Source organism: Prionailurus viverrinus, chromosome B4 (assembly GCF_022837055.1).
Source record: "Prionailurus viverrinus isolate Anna chromosome B4, UM_Priviv_1.0, whole genome shotgun sequence".
Taxonomy (NCBI): Eukaryota; Metazoa; Chordata; class Mammalia; order Carnivora; family Felidae; genus Prionailurus; species Prionailurus viverrinus.
This window is the reverse complement of record NC_062567.1, coordinates 129,354,748-129,374,872: the sequence shown is the minus strand read 5'-3', so window position 1 is coordinate 129,374,872 and position 20,125 is coordinate 129,354,748. Positions and strand designations below refer to the sequence as shown.

At 58.0% G+C, this 20,125-nt stretch overlaps 1 protein-coding gene across 3 annotated transcripts in view; it reads left to right on the top strand.

The window, feature by feature from the left end:
- The window catches only part of TMEM184B (transmembrane protein 184B), a 49,463-nt gene extending 29,801 nt beyond the window's left edge, over window positions 1–19,662 (top strand). For all 3 annotated transcript variants that reach the window (XM_047865200.1, XM_047865201.1, XM_047865199.1), the window contains 6 exons: window positions 8,946–9,036; window positions 9,499–9,574; window positions 12,634–12,725; window positions 13,697–13,866; window positions 14,311–14,505; window positions 17,148–19,662. In XM_047865200.1, the coding sequence (XP_047721156.1) occupies window positions 8,946–9,036; window positions 9,499–9,574; window positions 12,634–12,725; window positions 13,697–13,866; window positions 14,311–14,505; window positions 17,148–17,389 (866 nt within the window). In that variant the 3' untranslated portion in view covers window positions 17,390–19,662. The remainder of the gene's footprint in view (window positions 1–8,945; window positions 9,037–9,498; window positions 9,575–12,633; window positions 12,726–13,696; window positions 13,867–14,310; window positions 14,506–17,147) is intronic.
- Window positions 19,663–20,125: the final 463 nt, after the last annotated feature.

Sequence of the window (20,125 nt, the reverse complement as noted above, 5' to 3'; positions counted from 1 at the left end):
ACAGTGCTCTTTTCTTCATTGTGACTAGATCACCGTTTTTTCTAAGTCTCCATTCAGCATTTGCTTTATTACCTGTCTGTCAATATTGATCACAGCTGAGCCTGAGTTCTGAGCCTACATAACCCTGTATAACTTTTCATTTTCCTCTGGCTACTGCTTGTCTTGCTTTTTGGTTTGCTCTGCTGTGTATCTATCATTAATCTGTTCCCAAATGCTTCAGCTGAATAACAGAGAGAAACCTCTCCTCCGTGCAGACACAGCAGTGAATCTGTTAGCTCTGGGTTTCCCTTGCTGGCACTCCCCCGGGCCTTGCTTTTCTTGCTCCGGTCTGGACTGGCTCCTGTCTGGCCTCTTAACCACTCAGCGTCTGTCCTGGGTCTCTCCATCACCATCATTCTGGAATCCTGCTTGTCTCCTCTGCTGAATCGCCTGTTCCCTGGATGCCATTTTTCCCCTTATTTGTGGTCTACTCCCCCTTTTTTGGTCAGTACATACCTTCCCAGAGCTTCCTGGCCAAAAAAAAAAAAAAAAAAAAGTGCCTGAAAAGCCTAAAATCTGAAAATTATCTGTAACTATTTTTACTGTATTGTCCTGTTTGGAGTTTGACGGGAATCCAGTTCTAAGTTGGAAATCATCCTCCCTCTGAATTTTGAAGACGTGTTTCCCCCTGTATTTTAGCTTTCAGTGTTGTCTGGGGAAAGTCTGCTGGATTCTGATCCTTAATGCCTGTATGTGACCTACTTTTTTAAGGCTTGCTTTTGGGACCGTGCCTTTTTCCCCTGTGTTTGAGAATCTCCCAGGTAGTGGGACGTTCCTCGTGCGGGGCATCTCGTGGGCCCTCTCCGTGTGGAAACCCCTGTCCTGAGGTTCTGGGCAATTTTCTTGTATGTTTCTTGGTAACTTTCCCCCACCACTTTATCCTCCCTTTCTGGAATTCCTGTTTGTAGGATGTTGTGCTTCTGGATTGAACCTCAGAATTTCTTTATAATTTTCGAGCTTTTTTTTTGTTGTTCTGTTTTCAAGGAGCTGTTGTTTTGTTTTCTTTTGTTTTAATCTTTACCCTTGAGCTTTTCTATCAAAGGCTTTATTTATTTGTTTATTATTTTCTTTAATGTTTATTCATTTTTGAGAGAAAGAGAGAGAGAGTGCTGAGTGTGGAACCTGCTTGAGATTCTCTCCCTCTCTCGCCTTCTCTTCCCTCCGCTCTGCCCCTCTTCCCTGCTTATGCTCACTATCCCTCTTTCTCTCTCTCTTTAAAAAAAAGAGAAAATGGGGCTTAAAACTGCTGGGCCTCCGAGTTGGGTAACATGATGTGCCCTCTGCCATTTTTATGCAGGGGAGCAGCGCAGGGGGCAGGCACCAAATGAAGACTTTTTGATTCTGGGCCTGTTTCCCCAGAGAGCAGTGTTCTCGCTTCCAGCCTGGGAGGCAAAAGCTGGGCAGGCTGAGTTGAGGGCACAGATGGGGCAAGGGACCTGGCATCTCGCCCATCGCATTCAGGCGTTGCCTACTTTCTGGCCATCTCGTTGCCCTCCGCTGAGCCGTGTTCTCTGAGGACAGAACCGTCTCCACCTGCTCTGAAAGTACAAACCCAGTAGCTCCGTGTGGAGACTTGTAGCTGAGTTTCCCGTTTGCACCCTCACCCACAGCCATCAGAACTGCCCAGCGTGTCCAGTTTTAGGGCTTCTCCGGGGTTCTCGTTGGCCTCCCCCCATCTCCGGGTCGGTGACCACACTGTATCTTCCAGAGCTGTGGGCAGCATCTCTGGTCGGCTGTCTCCTTGTGCGTGAAGGTTGGTACTCTCCCCTCCCCCACCCCCCGACCTGTTCTCACTTCAGTGGCGTTTCACTGGGGGGGGGGGGGGGGGACAGCAAGTAGAACTGAACCCCGCAAATTGATGGCAGTATTGCTGTCTTGCAAGGTGGGGGTTGCATCTCAAAGAAGTAAATGGCTCACCCAGGGTCACATTTCTCCCATCTGGCAAGGGCTGTGATTCACGTGGCGCTAGGTTGTGCCATCGGGGCAGGGAGACAGAGGAGGGCAGAACGAGCCCCCCGCATGTATGTAGTGCTCGTGCTCAGGGCGAGGGTAGCCCCTAATGATGCCTCTGAGACCGCCCTGGGGAGCTCTGTGGTCAGGCGTGCAGAGGGGCCAGAGCTCAGAGGAGGGAGACCTGACTTCTCCCATCGCTTTATGCAAGCACTGTTCTCTTTCTTTTTTTTTTCCTTTACTTTTTTTTATGTTTATTTATTTTTGAGAGACACAGAGACACAGCACAAGCAGGGGAGGAGCAGAGAGAAGGGGAACGCAAAATCTGAAGCAGGCTCCAGGCTGTCCGCACAGTGTCCGACGCAGGGCTCGAACTCACGAACCATGAGTTTGTGACCTGAGCCGAAGTCGGGTGCTCAACCTGAGGAGTCACCCAGGCGCCCCAAGCACTGTTTTCTTAATCCTGTTTGTGTAGCATTTCAGTTTTACCACCTGCTTTTCGGTACTGTTAGCTCATTCTCCCCTCCCAGTTACCTGGTGGATATACGATCGTCCCTGTTTACACGTGCGGAGAAAAGAATTTGAGTCAGTGAAGAAACTTACGATTACCTGGAGAGTAATTGCCAGAGGCCAGACTCACCCCAGGGTCTTTGGTCCCCAGAATTGCCCTGTGTGTCAGCCTGGGTGGAGGAGTGCAAGATGGGTTTCTCTGGTGGAAAATCATGAGCTCTGGTTAGGAGAGGAGATTTTAGGTGCCTGGAAAGAAACAGTTCAAGAATGATGCTTCATCCACCCTGTTTCAGATTTTGGACAAACGTTGCTTCCTGGAATCCAGCCCAAAGTGAAGTGTCTTCCTAGGCAGAGAGAGTACAGCAGGGTCACCCGAACCCAGCCGAGGGCCACACACGCAGGTGTCACAAGAGACTCACCGGCCAGGGTGCTGCCAGGCACCCGCTGGCTGTGGTGGACCAGGGGTGGCTGTCCAGGGTGCTGCCAGAGCCAGCAATGACAGGAGCTGTCGATCAGAATGAAGAAAGGTATTGAGAGCAAACCAGTCAGAAGAGGCGTCAGAAACAGTGATGTGGATGGCAGGAAGCAGCACTAAGCAGAATTGAAAGGACAGAAAAGCCACAAGGGAGTTGGAGAGAGCTGCTGTTGGAGCAGCTCGGGGCAAACCCCCGGCCCACCATGGCTGCAGCAAGTGGCATCCATTCCTGTCCATGGTGATCGTTGAAAAAGAGGGGGAAGCATGTTCTGAAGCTCCCATTTCCTGAGCACAGAAGATTCTGGCCCAAAGTGGTCAGAATTAAGTTTTCCAGGGGCGCCTGGGTGGCTCAGTCGGTTGAGCATCCGACTCTTGATTTTGACTCAGGTCATGATCCCAGGGTCTTGGGATCAAGCCCCACATCAGGCTCCATGCTGAGCGTGGAACCTGCTTAAGATTCTCTCTTTCTCCCTCTACCCCTGTGTCCCACTTGCATTCTCTCTCTCTCTCTCTCAAATTGAAAACACATATATATATTTTTTCAGTTTTTTTATTTATTTGAGAGCGAGAGAGCGAGAGCTTGTGAGCAAGTGGGGAAGAGGCAGAGAGAATCCCAGGCAGGTTCCGTACTGTCGGCGCAGAGCCCAATGTGGGGCGGCGAAGAAGGCTGGGCCACAGGGCCAGCTGTAGGTGCTGCAGGTGCACGGAGGCAGCGAGTTTGGAACAGCAGTAGGTTGCCCCCAGGGTCACCGAGGTTCCGCACACGGAGCGTGGCACATCGGAGGTGTCTAGGGAGTGGTTACTGAACGAACAGACAGATGTGCCCGTTTTGACCTGTAGCGGGGAGCTTGTGAGGACTCCTGTCCAGGCAGCTGTGGGTTAGAGAAGCCTCCAGTGAGGAAAGAAGGCCTCGAGTCTCAGGGACAGAAGGGACCTGTAAAGACTAGGTCTCTTAGGAGTCCTTCATAATGTCTGCTAAGAGACTCTCCAGCCTCTGATTGCTAGCTTCCACTGGCACAGAGCTCACTACCTTTCATCTCTGACGATGGCCTGTTGGCAGTTGTTACTTACATGAGGCCGAAAGCCTAGGATCTGCCCCCTGTCAGACAGGCGGGTCCCGTCTGACTCTCTGGACCACATCATGTCCTTTATATGAAGAGAGTGACCGTACTGTCTTTTCTCCGGGCCTCAAGGCTCTAGTATGATCTTGATTTCATCTCCATCTCCATCTCCTTTGCTCCTGCCTGTGTACCTTTGCTCCAGTCCATTTAAGATTTCATATCTAGAATGGAGCAGAAAGTTCCAGGTGCCTGATGGTCCAGGACAGGACAGAGAGAAGGACCATCCCTTCCTTCATGCCAGATGCTCCCCCTCTAGACTGGAGGGCCTGGTTTGTGGGTCCCTTGGTCGCTTATGTGTCCACGGGCCGAGCACAGAGCCCGGCACCAAGCTGTCGTTAGTATTTAGGGAGGCATAGAGTCACTTTGTGTCTCTGGGGCAGAACCAGAGCTGTGGTCAGAAGGGCAGGCGGGCAACAGCCTGTTGCCTAAGAAGTGCACTGCTGACCCCCAACTCAGCAGTTTTGCTCTTCTCAGGCCCAGGGCCGGCATGTTTTCATGTTTGTTAGGGGTGGGGGGAGGGCGGGGGGGGGGGGGGCGGTGGTAAAGCTGTCCACTGCAGACACCCTTGCTGGGGTGGGGGTAGTGTTTTGCCTAGCTCTGTAATTTCCTAGGAGGGGATTGATTTGTGCAGATGGTCAATGGGTGCTGATGTGGGCTGTTTGAGTCATCTCGAGGAGATTCTATCTCGTCTCCCTTCACTAAGAGTGCATTATTGACTCACTAATGATTCTTGAAAGGAAACCGTCAGCGCATTGGTATTTTACAGACCAGCTGGCCCTAGAGCACTGGTAAAAGGTCAAGAACCTTGCACTGAGAGAGAGAGATGGATGAAATTTGATGATTCTAGCCAGTCGAACGCAGGGCTGGCTGTGGATAGACAGCTCAGCCACGTAACTCAGGAGGGTGCTGACGTGTGTTGTGACACAGAAAAGGATGTGAGCTCAGACACCAAGGTCCTCTCAGGAGTGGGTTACAAGACGGCCTGGCTTTGGAGGGTGGTTCCGGGCAAGGGGGCTGATGAGCCTCTGCCCCCGTGGCTTCTCTCGAGGGTTTTTGTCTTTGGGAACCAGAGTCTGATTGCCTGGCGCGGGCGCAGCTGCGCAGCCCAGGAAGGGTGAGCTCTGTGGGTGCAGAACGGGGTGCAGGCCCTGTGCCGGCCCCGCCTGCCTGCCTCTCCGAGCTTCACCCCAAGTTAAGGCCCACGTCCGTCTGTTTCTTCTTTCTGTGCTGATTGTGAGTGCCAGGCCCTCTGGTAGTCAGGGGTAGGCCTCAGTTCCTGCCTGCAAGGACTTTACAGTCTCGAAAGAGCAGTAGGTAACACACTGTGGATTGCTCAGTGTGAGCTCAGCCTTACCAGAGGAGTCACACTTGGCCCTTTCCTCACAGCAGCCCCACAAGGAGGGAGCTGCTGTTTTCCATGGCTTACAGATGAAGAAAGCAAGGCACAGAGCACTTAAGAAACCTGCCTGAGGTCACACAGCTCATAGGTGGTGGGCCCGCCATCTGTACCCTGGTAGCCTGGCCCCAGGGTCCACGGCTGTCCTGCTTCATTATGCTGCCCCTGAACAGGAAGGATCGGACGGATCAATAGGGAGACTGTGGTGTGCGGAGCGAGCCGGGCAATGGACAGAGGGCTGCCAAGGGAGAGGTGGCACCTCAGGGCCTGCCCCTGGGAGTTAGCAGAGGCATCAGAACAGGCTGCCACAGAGGTGTGAGAGCCCATTGCACATCCTGGCAATTCCAGGAGTGGTTTTATATCACACACACGTATGCATGTACATACACACATATATAACTATATGCACACTTACATGTGTATGTACATGCATATACACGTGTATGTACACACCCGCATACATATATGCACACGCGTATAATAAACATATGCACACATGCACATATTGCGTGCACACATATGCACATATGTACACATGCACAAACGTGCATGCACACACGCATGTATACGCATATGTGCCCACGTTATACACACGTACGCATATACATATATGCACACACATATACATACATGCATATACACAAATATACACACACTTATGTATATGCATATACACAAACACATGTATACGCACATACATACACGTAAATACACATACACATGCATATATACGTGTACACGGGTATATTATATACCCCCATATACAAATATGTATACACATATATGCACACGCATTATACACATGTTTGCATATTTATACAACACACACACGTATATACATATACATACACACATACATATATACACACACATATGTATATGTATACGTTTACTATGGCTGCATAAATAATCACCCCAGACAGACTAGTGTAAAACAACCATTTCTTTTGTTCATGGACAGTGCAGTTCAGTAATTTGAAAAGGGCGCAGTGGGGATGGTCTGTCCCTGTGCCTTGCTATCTGGGCTTCCACTGGGGGACCTTCAGCTGGGGTGGGATCCGAAGTCCGTTTCACTCATGTGTCTGGCAGTCAATGCTGGCATCGGCTGGTCCTCAGTTCCTCCTGCGTGAGCCACTCTGGGTAGTCTCACCACGTGGGCTGGCTTGGCCTTCCTTGAAACGTGGTGGCTGTGTCCAAGGGCAGGCATCTCCAGAGAAAGAACCAGACGACAGAGGCCTCCTCTAACCCCAGCGTCAGACGTCTTGGAGTATCGCCTCTGCTGTAGGCACCGCAGTCCCCCCAGATGCAGAGAGAGGGAGGAAGACCCTGTCTCCCCACAGAGGGGTGTCAGTGTCCCAGGGTGTGGCCATCTTTGGGAAGTACCATTGGCCACAATGTAGCTGGACCCAGCTGGGAATGGACACATCCAGTCTACTTGGCCTTGTGTGGTTTTGGACATTAGCAGACTGCTGTCAGATTTGGCTTGACGCCCACCCTCTTTTAGCCCCAAAGTTCTTGTCACCGAAGAGTGCTTTGGGGTTCGGTGGAGATTTCTGCAGTCCCCACGTATCCGGAGCTGCTCCCATGCCAGGCAGGCAGCTTACAGCGTCCTCTGCCCCATCCAGGGATGCTAGCCCTCACGGAAGACAAGCAGGTAAACAGTACTGGCCACCTAGTGAGCACTGCTGAGTGCCAACCCCTCTTCTGAGTCCTTGGCATACTCAGACCACCTGGCAAGGCAGGTACCTTTACTGTCCCCATTTGACAGATGGGGAGACAGAGGCACAGAGAGGCCCACAGCTAACCGGTGGCAAACCCGTGTTGCAAACCCTCTGCTGTGTGTCCATAGAGGGACGGTCACAGCACAGTGTGGTGGGTGCTGTGGGTCGTGTATATTGGGTGCTACCCATCCCAGCTGTGAGCCCTTAGTAGGTTAGAGCAACGGAGTGGTAGGAAGCACCTCAAAAATACTCCTTTTCCCAATTGCTGGAGGCCACTGTTTGCCTATAGCTCTGTCACCAGGCTTGGATGTGCTCCACTTCAAGGTAGTCCCACATTAGTGCCGAGCGCGGTGTCCTGCTCTGGGGAAGAAGTGGGCCCCTTCCAGGGGCCGCAGTCCAGTGACAGCAGTCAGGGATCACGCTCAGCCACACTGCGGGGCCGGAAGTACCGCACAGCGTCTGCGGATCAGCAGTTCCGTGGGTGAGAACACACCAGCCTCCGTGGCGAGGGGCCAGAGACTTCTCAGGGGGTCTGATAGGTTTCACGGGGACCAGGAGCATGGAGAGAAGGGCGCCCCAGGTAGGGGGATCGGCAAGGCAAAAGCATGGAGAACATCATAGCCTGCCGGGAAAGAGGGGTATCTAGTTGCTGGGAAGGGTGGGCGGGGGCCAGGTCGCTGTGGAAAAACCTTGAACGCCAAGCCCAGGGCTGCGCCAGGAGCCTCAAAGCCTCTCTGTACTACGGGGGGACAGCAAGGAGCAGATGAGAAGGAACCCTCTGGCGGCGGGGCCACTGGTACCCACCCTGCCCTTCCTGTCCCCTGATCCCATTTGGACCCTCAGTCCATCCTTTGCTGTATGCTCTGGAATTTCCCCTGCTCTGCTCAATCTTCCTCCTGTGCCTTTTCCCTCCGGCGGCCTCTGCTGCGTTCCTCCTGCTCCTCTCCGCTCTCCCTGTCCTTGCCCCTGGTGCGTCCCCGGGCTCCTAGCACCCGGCAGGCTGCAGCCTTCATCTTGCTGGCCCCGCAGAAATCCTCTGACCAGGAGACCCGCTCACAGCGTTTTGCTAGAATTGTAGCATGGACGACATCCTTCTGTGCCGTCGGTCACTGTTGCTGAGTTGTGTCTTTGCGGTGACATCGAGCCGCATCCAGAATGAGCCGGCCCAGCTTCCCACGACGTTTGTGCACCCGCAGAGTTGATGGTGATGTGGGCACACTGTCACATCACTGCAGGTTGCTGAACGGACAGAGGTGCTTCTGTCTCAATCTTGTAAAAACTTCTCCTGAGATCCCTCTAGAGAATGTTTTGTGCTTCTTGTGTTGTAAAACTGTGATCCTGCACCACACAAACGGAAAAGTGGCTGAAACTAACAAGCAGTCATGAAGCCAGTACCTGTTGAACCCCAGAATGTGCGCGTGGCTGGCTCCCACCAGCCCTGTGAGCCCGTCCTGGTCTCCCGCTCCTGCGGCGTCCCCACACAATCCGGAACTTTGTGCCGATTGCCTCCCTGTGTTTCTGGTACGATCAGCAGCGTCACGTGCGCGGCCCGAAACAACATGACTTAGCGTTGCCTGATCTCGGTCACAAATGGAATCCCTGTGTGGGTCCTCACGTCCCTGTGGCCTTGCTGCCCCTGACTGGGGCGCTTCGTCTCCGTGGCTGTTTAGAATTCCACTATCTGTTTACCCATCCTGTTGATTTGAGTGGTTTTCTCTGGACGCTTTTCACAGCCTTGGTCATCTATAATTTCCTGAGCCTGTGCTATGAATACCTCGGGGGAGAAAGTTCCATCATGTCAGAGATCAGAGGGAAGCCCATCGAGTGAGTATGAAGTCTCCCCACAGCACCCCGTTTCCTGGGCCTGTCCTGGCGTCAGCTGGACGCACGGACCGCCTCTGCCCTCGACCTGGCTTTGAGGTGCCCCGCCACACTTCCTGAGCCACACTGTTCACTGGGACTCGGGGGAGGAGGGCCTCTCTCTCTCTCTTCCCGTCCCTCCCCGTCTGCCTGTTTTTCCCTCTGGCGGTTTTTCCCTTTACTGCTTTTTACCTTGGTTTGTTGCCGCCCCGGCCAGCATAGCCCGCTCCCTCGAGCCCTCCCGCAGGCGCACACACCTCCCTTTGTCTCTCCGTGTGCTCGGCCTGGGCTCTGTGCCCCGTTCCCAGCCCAGTCCCCTCCACCCGGACTCGTGTGTATGTGAGGGAGGGCGGCCTTCCCCAGCCCCACCATTCCTGAATCCTGGCTGCCTGCCCGCCAACCCCCTTCTCCGCTTGTCTCTTCCAGGTCCAGCTGTGTGTATGGCACATGCTGCCTCTGGGGAAAGACTTACTCCATCGGATTCCTGCGGTTCTGCAAGCAGGTGTGTGCCCCCGCGGCCGCCCCGGGCAAGGGTTACCGGCCAGGGACCGGGAGCCCCTGGTTGTCAAGTGGCAGAGGCGGACGTAGGGCCCTGGGGACCCACTTGTGGGGCCGCCACTTCCCAGCCCCGGCACCCACTCCCCACGCTGGCAGGAATGCACGCGCGTTCGCAGGGTGTGCTCCAGGGGGCAGCGGCGGGTGTCCTGAAGATGTCTGGAACGGCCCTGGGGCGCGAAGTGGTCCCATACTTTTGCTCACTTTGACCAAGTCTCGGTGGCTGGGGGGGGGGGAATCGGAAAGCGCGTGGGGATTCTAGAATCTCAGTTTGAAACCTCAGCTGCGTCTGGAGGCCAGGAGGGCTTCTGTGTGAAAGATACATGCCAAGACGGGCCTGTGCAGTCTCTGGTCTGTTCCCCATGTCTCCGTTGGCAGACCACCAGCTTCCGGTTTCCTCGGCTGCCTTCCCTGTGGTCTCGAGTAGCCTGGGCGGAGGCAGTGTGGTGTTGTGGTTAAGTGCATGGGCCTGGGTGTCTGCCCATCTGAGTTTGATTTTCAGCTTTTCCTCTTGACTGTGTGACCTTGGCTAAGTTACGTAACCTCTCTGAGCCTTACTTAGCTAGCTTCTCCTTCTGTGAAATAGGCACAATGATACTTCTTGAGGGATGGTTGAAGGAACAGGTGCGGCGGTGGCTACAAAGCAAGCGACACAGGCTGGCACGGAGCCCGCTGTCTCTTGTTCGGAGAGGTGCCACACCTCGCCAGTATGACCTCAATTTAGTCTCCCCTTTGGTGCCAAGACCTCTGCCAGCCCCTCCAGCGTCGCCTAGAGAGTAGTCGCAAGGGGAGATGAAAACCACAGCTGAGCACTGTGGCCACCAGAGGGCTGGCCTTTCCGCTCCCCTCTGTGCGGGGCGGGTGGGGGCGGGGGCTGCCTGCAGTGTGGACATACCCACAAAAGCACCTACCTGGACGTACCAGGTCTACACTGCTGCTTCCAGCTCTGCCTTCCCTTGGGTGTTCTATCTAGATCCCCAGTCTCCCTCCTGGGCCCGGAGGGCAAGAGTTAAAACTGTCCTGGGGTCACAGTGGGTGGGGCCTTTCAGAGCCATTGTTTACCAGCCTTCCAGCCGCCCAGGGCCCAGCTGTGACTCACTGCCTTCTTTGATGAGTATATTGTGTACAAAGTTTTGATCCCATGATCGCTAGCTAGCTTGCGTAGCCTTGTTATAAATGATTCCCCAGCCCTGTGGGTTCGGACGTCCTGCTGACTTTCCTGGAGGTGGCAGGGAGAGGTCGTAAGAGGCAAGAGGATAAAAACAGCACCCCTTTCGCTTGGGAGAAAGTTTCCTCCCGAGAAACGCAGGGCCAGCGCCCAGTATCTGAATCTCCTGGAGAGCCGGTTCAGGGTAGAGACTCTCTGGCCAGCCACCCCCACCCCAGCCTGACGGAGAAGGTCTGTTAGGGAGCTCCGGGCCCGGAATGTGTTTATAGCTCCGCGGGTGGTTCTGATGTCCAGCCTGGCTGGGAACCACTGACTGATTTCGGACCCGATCCAGGGGTGTGGTTGAGCGAAGGCTCTGCGGCCTCTTCTGCCCCTTCAGCTTCTCCGTGCCTTGGTTTCCCCAGCTGACCAGGACGGCACCGGCCTGTTGGCGGGCTCTTAATTCTCCCTGGGCACAGACTGCTGCTCTTTCCTCTTCCCCGAACGGGCTGGTCCTGCTCCCTCAAGGTGTGAGGGTTGGCTGGTGGCAGCATCGCACCTCTGTCCCCGTCACATGTGCTTCCCCACAGCTCAACCCTCCCCCTTCCCCCGGGACTCCCCACAAACTGCACTCAGGTCCCCGACGGGGCAGAAACTTTGGGTTCAACAAGCTACTGTCCCTGCCCCAGGGTCCTTGCCTGGCTTTGAGCCACACTGGCTTCTCCTTTTTTTTTTTTTAATGTTTATTTTTGGGAGAGAGAGAGCAAGCTGGGGGGGGGGGGGGCAGAGAGAGGGGGGCAGGGGGTCCGAAGCAGGCTCTGCACTGACAAGCAGCGAGCCCAATGTGGGGCTCAGACTCACAAACGGTGAGATCATGACCTGAGCCAAAGGTGGACGCTTAACCAACTGAGCCACCCTAGGTGCCCCTGGCTTATCCTTTTAAAGCTGCTCCCACCTCTACCGAAGGGGCCTTGTGGTTTGGCCTTAGGTTTATTGATTTCAAAAGATCGGTGATTCTGGCGGTTTTATGGGCCCCCTGGGTTGTCCTGGAGTTTACTGGAACCTCTGTAGGGCCCTGGGAGGACCCGGTTTAGGAATTCTGCCAGTGGCCTAGCAGATCAGTGGAGGCCTTTATTGAACACAGAGAGGGGGGAGAGTGTCCTTCAGCCCTGCGACGTGGCGCTGGTTACATCCGTTTACCAGTGAAGTGGCCGCTCAGAGGCTAAGTGACCGCTCACTTGAGCTTCCCCAGATGGTAGTGAGGCCAGGATTCAGACTTGGATTCGGGACTCCAGACCCTGTGCTTTGGGCTGCTCCCTCTGTTGTGCTCCTGGAGGTCCCCTCCAGCCCCAGGGAGACCCCCAGCTCGGCATAAACCAGCATGGGGCCAGGAGCCAGACCCGGGGGTGGATGAGGAGGCCTCGAGCGGGACCCTGGCCCCCTTCCTGCCCGCTGTCCATCACCAGCATCTTCCTGCTTGCCTGTGTCTGCTCTCAGCCTCTCCGTCTCTATAGGCGCTGCGTGCTCTGCTGTCCTCGTCTCTCTGGCACGTTCCTTCTGACCCCTTTTCTGAGGAGCCCTCTCTGATGGGCTCTTCTGTGCTTCTATGCCCCTCCAGTGGCTGTCCTTCCTTCCTTCCTTCCTTCCTTCCTTCCTTCCTTCCTTCCTTCCGCTCACACAACTGCCTTGCTGACCCCCATAGAATCTGTCTCCTCTTCCAGAAGGCAGTCCCCTCGGGGCAGGACATGGGGCCCCCCCACCCCGCCCCCCAGCATCCAGCACAGGCCCAGCTGGCCGGAGGAGTGCTTGTCACACAGTTCCTTCACTCATCCTCAACTCTTGACCTTCTCCCCCAACAGGCCACCCTGCAGTTCTGCGTGGTGAAGCCACTCATGGCTGTCAGCACCGTGGTCCTCCAGGCCTTCGGCAAGTACCGGGATGGTGACTTTGAGTAAGCAGCGGGTCCCCCTGAGGGGCGTCGGGGGGAGGAGTGTGGGTGCCGGAGTGGGTGGGCCTGCCCAGAGGCTGATGCCCTGCCTTAGGGAAGGGAGTGGTTGTAGACTGGCTGCACGCCCATGACCTTCCTTAGAGGGGAGGCCAAGCACAGCGCGGCCCTCCTCACGCCTCCCTGCACCCCCGAGTTGCAAGGCCCAAGCCTGGCAGTGACAGCCATCACACCCGGCCCCGCCTGCAGCCCAGGAGCCAGCCCTCTGCACACATCCCCTTCACGGACGGCCTACAGAGTGGTGCCCCAGGGGTGGGTCAAGAAGGGACAGCGACCACCCCCAAGGCAGGGAGCAAGAAGGTCCGAGCCCTGAGAGGCCTGTCATGAGTCCCCGGGTAGAAGACTTCTCCCACGCGGATTTCATTCCGTTTTGCGGGTTAGTGACGGTGCCCGCGTACCCAGGCCCTGTGCCTGCAGACGCTTTGTGCGGACCCGCTGTACCCCGCGTGATGGCCCCACCGGGGCAGGTGAGCAGACTGAGGCTCAGAGGGGGACGTGACTTGGCTCAAGAGAAAAGAGCAAAGCCGAACTCCGTGTCACTCTGACGCCTGTTGCCTGACCGTCGGGATGAACCCCCGCCCCCAACCCTGGTGCTGTTGGCTTCCGTGTTGGTGTCCCCACCAGGAGCCTGGGCACCAGAGCCGCAGGCCTGCAGCCTGGACACACCTGTGAGCAAAGCAGAGGCGGCAGGGCCGGCTGCACCCCGGGTGCACACCCTTGCACGCCTCCCCTCCTCCGCCCCCTGATGTTTTGGTCGCTTTGAGCCCTTTCTCAGTGGCTCGTGGGGCACAGCTTGGGGGGTCACTGCTGAGAGCCGCCGTGGGGTTTGGCATACTGGAGGGGTAGAGGAGGGAGGGAGACCCCTTGTCCCTCAGAAAGCTCTGTCCAAGCCAGAGAACACTCCGTGTTCCCCACAGTGTCACCAGCGGCTACCTCTACGTGACCATCATCTACAACATCTCCGTCAGCCTGGCTCTCTACGCCCTCTTCCTCTTCTACTTTGCCACCCGGGACCTGCTTAGCCCCTACAGCCCTGTCCTTAAGTTCTTCATGGTCAAGTCCGTCATCTTTCTCTCCTTCTGGCAAGGTGAGCCTCTTCCCAGCCCCTGTGAGGCCAGCCCATGCTGCCCTGTCCCCTAAGATATGTCCCCTCCTCCTGCTCTTTGTCCCAGTGCCCATGGGGCCTGTGCTGTCCCTGGATGATCCCAGCCTGGAGCCCAGAGGGTCTCTGTCCACTGGGCACCTCCTGGCCACGGGGGACCTTCGGTGGGGCCGCTTCATGGACGGGGGATCCAGGGAACCCCATGTAACTGGTGACATCTCAGTGTTGGTGGCCAGCAAGTAGCCAGTAGAGTGGGGTTTCCTGAGGCCTCAGCTTGGTGTTGGCATCCCTGACCCAGGGGGGAGCAACCGTGGACCCCAGCTGTCATCCTTCCTGGCGGGAGTGACATTCGGGCAGTGCTCCAGGGAGGAAGGGGGGACCAGAGGAGGGGTCCAGTCTAGGGCCACATGCCCATGCTTCCCCTCCCAGGCATGCTCCTGGCCATCCTAGAGAAGTGTGGGGCCATCCCCAAGATCCACTCGGCCCGCGTGTCTGTGGGCGAGGGCACCGTGGCCGCCGGCTACCAGGATTTCATCATCTGTGTGGAGATGTTCTTTGCGGCTCTCGCCCTGCGGCATGCCTTCACCTACAAGGTCTATGCTGACAAGAGGCTGGATGCGCAAGGTATGAGCCAGGGTCCTGGAGATGACTCCCCGGCGGGAGAAGCCTTCCCCGGCCCCGCCCCAGGGCCCCTCCTGCCCCCCAGTGTCTGACAGGTGGTGACAGGTCAGGCGTCTCCAGCTTACTTGTGGGAGAGGGGACACAGGTCGAGGCTCTCCCCGCCCCCCGCCCCCAACACAAGGTCGCAGGGACGTCCTGGAAGCTGGAGACCCGCCTGTCTCTTGCAGCAGGCCTGGAGTATGGAGACTCCCAAGATGCTACAGCACAATATCCCCACGGGAAGGCCAGGGTGGAGACCCTAGAATAGACAAGTTCCTCGGGGTTCCTCACGCCGAACGCGGCTTTGCATTCTGTGCTGTAATTGCCTCCTCTCTAAAGTTCTTTTTAGCCCGGTTTACTTCTAAGAAACACGCTCAGATGGTAATCGATTTTAACAGCTTTCTTTTTACACCTGCCCATCTTCCTCTTTGTTAGAAGAGGTTGGCACCCGCCGTTGTACATTAGAATGCCCCAGAGACCCTTTCAGAATCCCATGTGTGAGCCCACCCTCCGAGATCCTGCGATAATAAGTGGTCTGGGCCTGGCGGTAGGGGGTGCTTCCCAAGCCCCCTGGGGCCTGGGGTCAGGGGACCTGCCTCTGGCTGCCGCTGGGCGGAGGGGGGATGGCCAAGGGGGGTGGGAAGAGGAGGCCGGGCTCGCCTGAAATGACTTCTGCGGGTCTGGGGAGGGGAAGCTCCTGGTCTAACACGTCCACCCGGAGGTTGGGCTGCTGGGCGGCTGGCTCCCTTCCATGTGGCTGGAGGGTAGAACCCCACTTCCACAGGCCCTGGGAGTGGGGGTGGGGAGGGCGGCAGCAGAGCCCCTCGGCCCCCTCCCCTTCTTCCTGGCTGGAGAGAGACCCGCTAGATGCCTGTGGACTGAACCGCACACCGGGTCGCTCAACTCTTATGCGCCCGACCGTGTTCTCCCAGCACGCTTGCCGGCCGAGGGCTGTAGGCACCCCTGTTCGGTGCCAGGCGCTGTGCTGGCCATGCCCTACTGCTGCCAGCTGGTGTCCTACCCGCTTCCCGCTGGGCCCCCCCACTGGAAGGACCTGGCAAACACCCTCCCAGTGTTGAGAGCGATGTCCCTTGGACTTGGTCCCGAAAGAGCCTGTGCCCTTAGGAAAGTCAGCATTGTGCCTAGACCCTGGGGCCATAGCAGAGAACCCTTTCTGGACCCTTGAGGTTTAAAAAGGCCCACGTGGTGGCTCTGCCGTGGCCCTCTTCCCACCCACTGCTCCCAGACATCCACCCCAGCGAAAAGGAGCGTGGCTAGAAATCCGGCTCTAGCAAAGACCCCAGGCCAGCCCTACCGGGGAAAGGCAGGACCCCACCTCTGTGCTGGGCCCGGGCCTGTTGCCCAGTCGCTAACCCCTCAGCCCTCCAATCAGGCTTGGGTCCAAAGCCGCCTCGACTGCGGGTTCTGCACAAGTAAGCACCCCCCCCCCCCGCCACCCCCCACTGGAAGCGCGAGCCCTGTGGGAGGAGCCATCCCCGGGAGACATGCCCTGCCAGGTGCCAGGCTCCAGGGGGCAGCCGGGGCTGCCCGGGTGCTAGGTGGGGCCTGGCGGGGAGGCGGGAAGGGCGCATGGTTCGGTGTGCCGGCCTCGGTGGTGGGCAGACGGTGTGACTCAGCCGTGTCTCTTGTCTTCTCTATTTCTCTGGCTTCTCTCCCCCTCCCCTCCCCTCCCCTCTCCGCCCTGCTTTTGCCCCGGGTTTGGCCGCGGGCAGTGCCAACATACGGCCCTTACGGTAGGTTCTGCTCTCGGTCTACGCGTCTGTCCTGCACGTCAGTCCTGGTCACTGTCACCAGCATGCCTCTTCCCCTAGCCCCTTCTCTGTGTCCCTGTCTCCCCGACAGGCACCCCCCGGGCAGCAGAGCTCAGAGCACCTGCCTGCCAAGGGCTGCGCTCTGTAGAGTTTGCCTGCTTCCACTCTGGTCCCTCGTTGTTCCGGAATGTGCCCTGCCAGGTTCCGGGGGCTCGCGAATGGGAAATCTATGGCCGAGAACATGAAGGTGGAAAGAGCATGCCACATTTGAACTTGGAGACCCGGGCTTATCCCTTACCTCTAGGTTTTATGGCCTGGGCCAGTTCTCCCCCCTTAACCCACGGGGACCGTTCATTAGAGAGGGAGTCGGGAGGAAGCACGTCAGGGCTGGCGGCTTCCGCCCTCTCGGAGGGGAGCCGGTGAAGACTTACGTCAGCCCCTCTGTGGGCCCGGGCCCCTGGCCGCCTGCCCTGACAGAGCTGGTCAGGCAGACTCCGGTGTCCGTCCCAGAGTCGAGCTGGGCCCCTCCCCCAGCACGCCGGCCTCCCGGGGGCACGCCAGGCTCCTCGTCTGCCGGATGCCATTCTCCACCCTGGGTCCTTTCCCGCCAGCCGGGCTCACGAGCCTCCGGTGGCCGCTTAGCTCAGCGCCCACTCTGTGCCCTGGCCAGAGAGCCGTTCCTTTGCCTGTGCCTCCTTGTGTCCGGGACCCCGTTCTCTGCTGCAGGAGGGGGCGGGTTGGGTGACAGAGCCTTGGGGTGGGGGGCAGTCCCCGGACCAGGGGCCTCCTGCTGCCCCAGCCCCTCACCCCTGCCTCTGGGCTCCCACCCTGCAGGCCGCTGCGCCCCCATGAAGAGCATCTCTAGCAGCCTCAAGGAGACCATGAACCCGCACGACATCGTGCAGGACGCCATCCACAACTTCTCGCCGGCCTACCAGCAGTACACCCAGCAGTCCACCCTGGAGCCCGGGCCCGCCTGGCGCGGCGGCGCCCACGGCCTCTCCCGCTCCCACAGCCTCAGTGGCGCCCGCGACAACGAGAAGACTCTCCTGCTTAGCTCTGACGACGAGTTCTAGGCACGGCTGCTGGTGGGGAGGACCGGCGCCTCGGCTCAGGGCAGGCTGTGCTCCCCTCTGGCCTCACGCCCGGGCCGGGAGGCAGGCTGGCGCAGCTTTGGCGTCGCCCGTTAATTTATTGGACCAGAAACGCTCACGTGTCGCTTCCGAAAGAACAGCCAGAAGCTGTCTGCCCAGGGGACAGCCCAGGCTCACGACGAGCCTTCAGGAATATTTATACAAGGCCACCCCCGCGCTGCTGGGCGAGGGACAGAGGATGCGAGGAGCGACTCCCGTGCCCCCGTGGCTCGTCCTGCCATGTGGCCATGGTGGACCGGCGGCCGCAGCCCTCTCAGCCCCGACGCGGGTCACGCGCTCCCCCGCGCGAGACTTCCAGCCCTGCCCCCGACACCGTGCAATACTCTGACCTGGGCTCTATTCCTGCCTGCTCCCTCCCCTGTGCCCTCTGTCCTTGCTAGATTAGCCTCACCTCGGGCAGGAGGGGGAGGAGGGAACCCAGATGCTCCCGGTGGCCTCTCCTGACCCAGGGCCTGCCTGGCATGCTGCAAGGACCAGAGCGACACAAGAGCCACATGGCCCACGTCAGAAGGGCGCTCAGGTGCATCTGGGCCCCTCCTCTGTTGACGAGACCTCTCCAGGCAGGGGTCTCTGGGCCCCTGGGTGTCCTCTCCGTGGCGGCCCCTCCTGCCTGCCTCGTGCCCCTTCCTCCTGGCCTGCTGAGGGCAGCCAGCAGCCCAACTGCCCTAGCGCTTGGGGTCTGTCTTCTTGAGAGCATTTTGGGCAGGGCCCTTGCTTCCCGGCTGCTCAAAGCGTCGGCGGCTCCCAACCCTCCTTCGCGGGCTGAGCAGTGAGAACCTCCACAGGGTCCTGGCCTCTCCCTAGGGCTTCTCCTTCCCACCTCAGGGGAAGGGTCTGAGTTTCCACATCTCAGACCAGCTTCTGGAGGAACACGGTCCTGTGGGAGGGAGGACGGAAGGATGGGGCATGCAGCAGGGAGCTGGGAAGTGGGAGTGGTAACCCCAGACTCCTCTTCCTGGCGCCGTATCCACACAGGGCCTGGTGTCCTGCCTCGGCTGGCCCCTCGGCCCATCTCTTCTGTGCCTTAGTCACATACGAAAGCTCCCCCTTCCTAGGCCCTCAGTCTGTCTGGCTGCAGACAGCCCCTGGGGGCGCCCTCTCAAGCTACTGGCGCTCAGGATCCTGCAGTGCTGGGCCACGCACCCTCGGACACGGGCCTTAGGGGTGGCCAGGATCACCGGTCCCCTCCCCTCGCTCGCCTCCACGCCCATACACCTGGAGCCTCCTAGGGCCAGACCCCCCCGCCCCGCCAGGCAGGCAGGGCGAATGCCGGCCACTGTCTTTCTTCGGAAGAGCCTCTGGATAAAGATCATACAGGCGGAGCCTTCTGTCCTTTGACACCCAGAGGGCGCTGGGGTTTGGGCTGTAACAGCCTGGAGAAGGTGACAGGGTGAGGAGGGCCCTGCCCTGTGGCACCAGAACTTCACCGTGGAGTCTCTTCCTTTTCGTTCATTACTGGAATGAACTGTGCCAAGGGTCTGCTGGGATGGGGGTGGGGGTGGGGTCCACGACAGCCGTCTTCCCAGGCTTCCTTTGGCCCTTGTGACCCAGCCGGCCCCCAGGTCACAGAGGCCTGCGTGCAAGCGTCCCGGAGGCCAGCTCTCGGGCCCTGCCTGGTGGGCCTGGCTCGCTGGGACCAAAGTGCCCAGGAAGGCAGCGAGTGGGAGCGGGCTGTCTGAGGAGAGTCTCCTCCCCCACTCCCACCTCTGCTTTCGCGAATCTGTTTCTCTGACTCTCCCTCCAGGCCAAACTCCCTGCCGACTCCCTGCCCCCTCGGTCTCTGCCTGCCCTGGCACTGGCCGGATGGCATGGTCCGTGGGGGGGACACGGAGGGGGACTCAGCGGCAAGGAGCTAGCGGCCCCCCCGGGGAGATGAGGGCCTAGGAATGCGGGCCCGCCCACTCCACCCCTCCTTCCTAGGATGCATAACCTACCTGTCTTTTTTGTTTTTGTTTTTGTTTTTAATTTTTTTCCCCCAATAGAGTAGCTCTTTGTACATAAAAGATACTTGAAAAATTAATTGTATGATGTATGAGAGGACAGAGTCCCCTAGTTTTGTATCTCGTGTATGACTGCCATGAGTTCCACCAGAAAGCGGCTCTATTTTGGTCTCTGACATTTTAAATGCGTGACAGAAGTGAGCAAATAAAGTGAGAGATCTATATATGAGATAATATAGATTGTATTGAAATCTCTTCTGCCTGTGGGTGAGGTTTTTTTTTTTCCCTTCCTCTTCCCGGCCTCCGTGTTCGTGCTTGGGGGTGGGCCGAGTGGTCGTGGGCAGGGGTATCCTAGGAGACGGGATGTGACGTGTAGGTAATGGGAAAAAAGCTCACATTGCCAGAGGCTGACACTGGGGTCCGGGCTCCCACCGGACCAAGTGTCTCCTCCTCCTCCAGCCGGTGGGACACGGTGGCAGCTTTGGTCCCAAGGGCCCCCCCCCCTCCCCACCCCACAGGGCTGGTGCGTGCAGAAGCTCCCCCTTCTGTCAGCCAGCGAAGGGGGGACCCAAACGCTGGCAGCCCCATTCCTGCAGGTTCCCCCCAGGGGTTGAAGGGATTTCCAGGGCAGCTGTTCTTTCCAGGCTATCTTCCTGCCTCCCTGAGCCCACCCTCCACCGTGGGACCCTAGGTACCTCCCCCTCGGGGTAAGGAGGCC